The 6,000-nt window shown below is 37.5% G+C and overlaps 1 protein-coding gene across 1 annotated transcript in view; it reads left to right on the forward strand.

Annotated features, from left to right (window-relative positions):
• LRRC2 (leucine rich repeat containing 2) overlaps positions 1-5,710 on the forward strand; it is a 48,160-nt gene extending 42,450 nt beyond the window's left edge. Inside the window, 2 exon segments of the mRNA NM_001132130.1 lie at positions 2,430-2,566; positions 5,010-5,710. Coding sequence (NP_001125602.1) covers positions 2,430-2,566; positions 5,010-5,059 — 187 coding nt within the window. The 3' untranslated portion in view covers positions 5,060-5,710.
• The last annotated feature ends 290 nt before the right edge of the window (positions 5,711-6,000 follow it).

Raw genomic sequence — 6,000 nt, forward strand, 5'->3', positions numbered from 1 at the left:
ATTACCAAGCCTTACCAGATAGTTGTCACAAAAACGTAAATATTATTTATTGATTTTCAATTTTAGAATCAAACTGCAGGCAAAAGAAAAGTGAGATGTGATTACACAAAAATGTAAATATTATTTATTGATTTTCAATTTTAGAATCAAGCTGCAGGCAAAAGAAAAGTGAGATGTGATTACATATCAGAATGTGTATAGTATTGACCTTAACAAAGTAAAAGTACACAATGTCTGTGATTGTGCTTTGAGGTGCATCAAAAAAAATGAGATGTCTGATGGGTGGATAGATGTGTGAACAGATGGGTGGGTAGATGGGTGCATGGATGGGTGGATAGATGGGTGGACAGATGGGTGGATGGATGGTTGGATAAATGGGTGGATGGATGGGTGGATAGATGGGTGGATAGATGGGTAGATGGATGGGTGGATGGATGGGTGGATAGATGGGTGGATAGTTGGGCAGATAGGTGTGTGGACAGATGAGTGGATATGTGTTAAAGCAAGTATAGCCAAATGTTAAACATGGAATCTAGGGGATTGTACATGGGTGTTCACTATGAACTTTTTTCTACTTTTGTGAATATTTAATAATTTTCATAATAAAATGTTTAAAAAGTAAAATAGTAGGTAAAAATTTGGAAGTGCGAAGGTTGGGAAACTGGAAAGAAGGGGAGAAATACCACCACTTGATTGAATGACATGAAAGTATTTGTCCTAAGGTAAAAGGTATTTTAAATAGATTAAGGAAAAACAGTGATAGACCAATGAAAAAAGATTGCTTCTGGGATCTGAAGAGTAATTAAAGGGAGGGTGAGAGACTATTGCTTCACAAAGAAGCACAATTACATTCTGCAGGTTTAAAAATATGTACAGTGATTACTTTGATTAAAAATTTTAAGAATGATAAAATGTAGGTATATTTCTTATTTTTGAATAGGGAAAGACAATAAACATTAACTCAATGAAAAAATTATAAAGGAAAAGTTGAATGGTTCTATCTACATTAAACATTACGACTTTTAAACTCTCTCCATGTTCAGACATTAAATAAAATTAAAAGGAAAATGAAGTGGGAAATATAAATATATATACTAAAATACAACACTTGTGGCTCATATCTTCCATATATACAGCCCTCGTCTATAATCCAATGAGAACACGCTAACATCTCAAGACAGCAGGGCCTGCAGTTGCAACCAAAAACTATTTAAGAGATTTACTGTTTTGAATTGAAATAATTATAACATTTTTCACATCAATACATCTTTGAAAATTGTGAAGACAGAAGATCAAATGCCATTTGGGTTTCACCCCTTTAGCGTGTGTGTGTGTGTGTGTGTGTTTTAGCAGTAGTTCATCTTTTATTTAATTTTATTCTTATTTTTTCAGAGATGAGGTCTCTCTCATTCTGTTGCCCAAGCTAGAGTGCAGTAGTGTCGTCATAGCTCACTGGAGCCTTGACTTCCTGGGACTAAGCGATCCTCTTGCCTCAGCCTGCTGAGTAGCTGGGATTACAGGCATGTGCCACCACACTCAGCTAATCTTTTATATTTCTTGTAGAGGTGGAGTCTATGTTGCCCAGGCTGGTCTCCAACTCCTGGCCTCAAGCATATCCTCCTGCCTTGGCCTCCTAAAATGCTGGGATTATAGGCATGAGCCTCTGTTCCTGTCCTATCTTTTATTTATTTATTTATTTATTTATTTATTTTTGAGATTGAGTCTCGCTCTGTTGCCCAGGCTAGAGTGCCATGGCGTGATTTCAGCTCACTGCAACCTCTGCCTCCCGGGTTCAAGCAATTCTCCTGCCTCAGCCTCCTGAGTAGCTGGGATTATAGGTGCATGCCACCACACCCAGCTAATTTTTGTATTTTTAATGGAGACGAGGTTTCACCATGTTGTTTAGGCTGGTCTCGAACTCCTGACCTCAGGTGATCCACCCGCCTCAGCCTCCCAAAGTGCTGGGATTACAGGAGTGAGCCACTGCGCCCAGCCATGTCCTATCTTTTAAATACCCATTTTGTGGGGATTTTCCTTGAGTCCTTTGTAATTTGGACACATCATTTTAAAGCTGGATGTCCCTTACTGGGAGTAACATCAAACATTGCATGATGACATGCAGCTGTGAGGATCTGCCTGAGAGGAGGTGTTAGTGTCCACTCCATGGCCTCCTGTCCTCTCTGCCTGTGGCTAGGGAGCTCTCATTTCCCCGTCAGGCCTCTGAAAAGTCTATACTTTAAAACTGGCTCTATATTACTGTTGGATTATTCCGCACTGGAATTCCACTGGTGATGCTGGTATCATGTGGTCAATTATGACTTTTAAAGGTAAGCCAGAACTTGGGATAACAGAGGTTATTTTATGTGAGGAATTTTGCAGTTTAAAATGCACAGGTGATAATGTGATACTTTCCACGCTTTCTTGAATAGATTTGTAAGCCTTATGGACAATCCTATTGATAATGCCCAATGTGAAGATGGCAATGAAATAATGGAAAGTGAACGGGATCGCCAACATTTTGATAAAGAAGTTATAAAAGCCTATATTGAAGACCTTAAAGAAAGAGGTGGGTTACTCATATTTAAAATTATTTAAAATTAGTGTACAGACTTCCACTTATGTAATACATTTGTTAATAGAAGTCAAATTGACAAAAAGTTCATTGGTTGAGGGGCACGTTACTTTGTAAATTATTTTTCCATTTACCCTCCAACACACTCCAAATGATACGTTTCCTTAAAATATCAAATTGTGCTAGTCCATTTGAATGCTTGATGAATCATCCACTGTTTGACAGAGAGGCTGGGAAACGTGCACTTAAAATGTCAGGGTTGCATTACTAACCACACGTGAGTTTTTAACTAAACGATATTGACAAAATAGTATCCTAAGTTACTAGAAAAATAAGATGTTGTTTCAAAATCCATTTACATTCAACTTTTGAAAAAGTTATTTCACGTAAATCAAGAACACTTATATAAAAATCACAAAAGGGAAAGCACAGGATGGCCAATTTGTGCATAGATGCATTTAGTTTTGGTTCCCATAGGGTGGTGAGAATACAGAGGGACAAGGCGGGTCAAGTACCTCAGGAAAGGGTGGGAAGGCTTTTTCCCAGCGCCAGATTCCGGCGGCTGTTTCCAAAGGAGTGGAGAGATCCTAATGGTGTTCTGGAAGCCTTAAGCCCTTCCTTCCATCACAAGACAGCTTCCCCAGGAAAAAGGCATACATCAGTCTTTGGTCTTCTAATCACTGCCTCCTTTCTGGGTGTGGATGCCTGAGAGTCATTCCTTAATTTTTCAGTTCTTCGATGAGCTAGGTGCAGACCTGGCAGGAAGAGAGATGTCCCGCAAGTGGATTTAGGGAGGAAGCAGCACTGGCCCTGGGCCTCTGATGATGAGCATCTGTGGGCAGGCTCCCTCAGCCACCCTCAGAAAAAGGCATGCGTGAGCATGCCCCTCCCTCATCAGTAGATGTCTGAAGACGATTAGTCACATTCAGATAGTCAGAAATGATGAAAAGTGTCATTTATTGGGCAAATTAAAAATTGTTTCAGCTAAACTAAAATTTCTATATGGTTACTTTTAATCTGTTTGGATATCCCTAATTTTGAATGCTGAACTAATATGAAATAAATTAGAAATTTATCGTAAGTGTGAAACTGAAATTACAGAACCATTTATTTGTCAAAATTTACCTTTGGGTTGTATGGTTTTCCTCTTGTGAGAACATTTAGTGTTCCATTTTATTCATTTATTTATTCATAATTATATTGTAGTGCTATTATGTAAAACTACAAGAAAGAAAGAAAATAGGTGTTAAGTTTTGGATCTATGTGGCCAGCAATAATAATTTGCTTTGGAAATTAATCAATTTAAATAAAATAAATATATTTATCTATTATAAAATATCATTTAATAAATATATTATTTATTATTAATTTTATTGATAATATATTATTAGTTATTTACTTAAATAAATTAATTTGTTTTAAAATAATTTGCTTTTAAAAACTTAACTTTAGGGATGATAGATTTTTAACTTGTTTACTTATTTCTAAATAATAATTTTATTCTGTGTATATTCATATATATTAGATTGAACACATGATATTGCTAATATTCAGCTGGTTTTGTCCTACAGAAATGACACTTTTTAATGTTTCAACCTAGATATGGTCAGGCATGTGCTCTGAATTTTAAAAAATGTGCTCGTTTTCTTTTCTTTATCATGGTGTCTTCCCTGTTTTCCTTCTTTCCCCATCAGACCAATGTCTGAGTGAAAAAATAGTAGATTTAATCTGCCTACAAGGGCCTACAACCTTGTGTGATTCAAGAAGGATGAGGATGTGAAGCCCTCACTGGTCCTCAAGCTTTAGTGAACATAGGAATTAGAGTTTTTACTCATCAGGCCTGGGGCAGGGCCTGAGAAAGTACACTTCTGACCAGCTCCCTGGTGATGTTGATGCCTTGTGTCTGAGAAGTACACTTTGAGAGCCATTGGTATAGACCATCCTTTGACAAAATTTTGGCTGTGAAGGGAGAGAGAAGAGGGGTCAGCAACTAGTGGGAAGAGCAAGGCTGAGAGAAGGTTTACTTTCAAAGATCGTGTATGGTTTAGGAACAGCCCAAACTTCTCTTATAAACGGTATCCTCTGCCACCTACTAGCCACAGTCCCAAGTCCGTGACCATCTATTTCCATTTTGTCAACTATTAATACTATAGGGTCATACAGCTTCCAAGATCTTGATGTAGCTGTGAGTTGGCTGGAAAGATGGCAAAAGAATGAAAGTTAACGATTCTTAGATCTAAACATTTCTAAAGTTTGGCTGCACATTTGTGATGGCTTACTTAATGGTGACAAATGCGTTATTTATCACCTATACAGTATCTCTATACTTAAAACATGAAGTGACAATAATGGGTGTATTGACATAGGCCATAGCATGTAGTTAGATTTCATAATAAAATGGTGAATGATTGAGCATATTTTTTTCTTTCTATTACAGAATCTGTTCCCAGCTATACCACCAAAGTATCTTTTAGCCTTCAACTTTGATATCCATCAGAAGACTGCAAATCTCACTATTTTCTGGAGCTATATATAAATCTTTGTTATGATCATGTCATATAGGAAGAATGGCTTGTGCTTAAGGACAAAGTCTAGAAACCACTATCATAGTTGCTAAGAAAAATGGTTTTCAAATGTCAAATACATGAATATCTCCCTCCATGGACTGCAGAATTGAAAAACTGGTTTATATATTGATATTTCCAGGTTCATTTGCATACACTTGTTTCCAAATAATGCACATTTAATATGTTTTAAAATGTCTTATTTTTAAGAATTATAACTAAAAGACCAAATACTGAAATTAAGTGCATTGTTTTCAGGAATCAAAAGATAAAGGGGCCGGGTGTGGTGGCTCACGCCTGTAATCCCAGCACTTTGGGAGGCCAAAGTGGGTGGATCACCTGAGGTCAGGAGTTCAAGGCTAGTTTGGCCAACATGGCGAAATTGCATCTCCACTAAAAATACAAAAAATTAGCTGGGCATGGTGGCAGGTGCCTGTAATCCTAGCTACTCAGAAGGCTGAGGCAGGAGAATCACTTGAACCTGGGAGGCGGAGGTTGCAGTGAGCTGAGATCATGCCACTGCACTCCAGCCTGGGTGACAGAGCCAGACTCTGTCTCAAAAAAAAAAAAAAAAAAGATAAAGGGATTGTGAAAAGAGCATTTATATTGGACTAATCAGATGAGAGTATTTTGTTATTTTGAAAAAGTTTATTTCTTTTACTGAGAATAATCTTCCTTGAGTTTATATAAACTGCTATTTCCATATGTTTTAAGTTATATTTTGGCAAGTGTAGACTTCCAGGAGAGACTTGTAGGTACAACCTAGGCCTTGAAGAAAGAAAGGCTGGAATATCTGCCCATGCTTTGGGCACGAGATGCTCAGATAGTGCGTGGGTAGCTCTAGTTGAGGAAGTGTGGGCCTGG

The sequence above is a fragment of the Pongo abelii genome, chromosome 2 (genome assembly GCF_028885655.2).
Source record: "Pongo abelii isolate AG06213 chromosome 2, NHGRI_mPonAbe1-v2.0_pri, whole genome shotgun sequence".
Lineage (NCBI taxonomy): Eukaryota > Metazoa > Chordata > Mammalia > Primates > Hominidae > Pongo > Pongo abelii.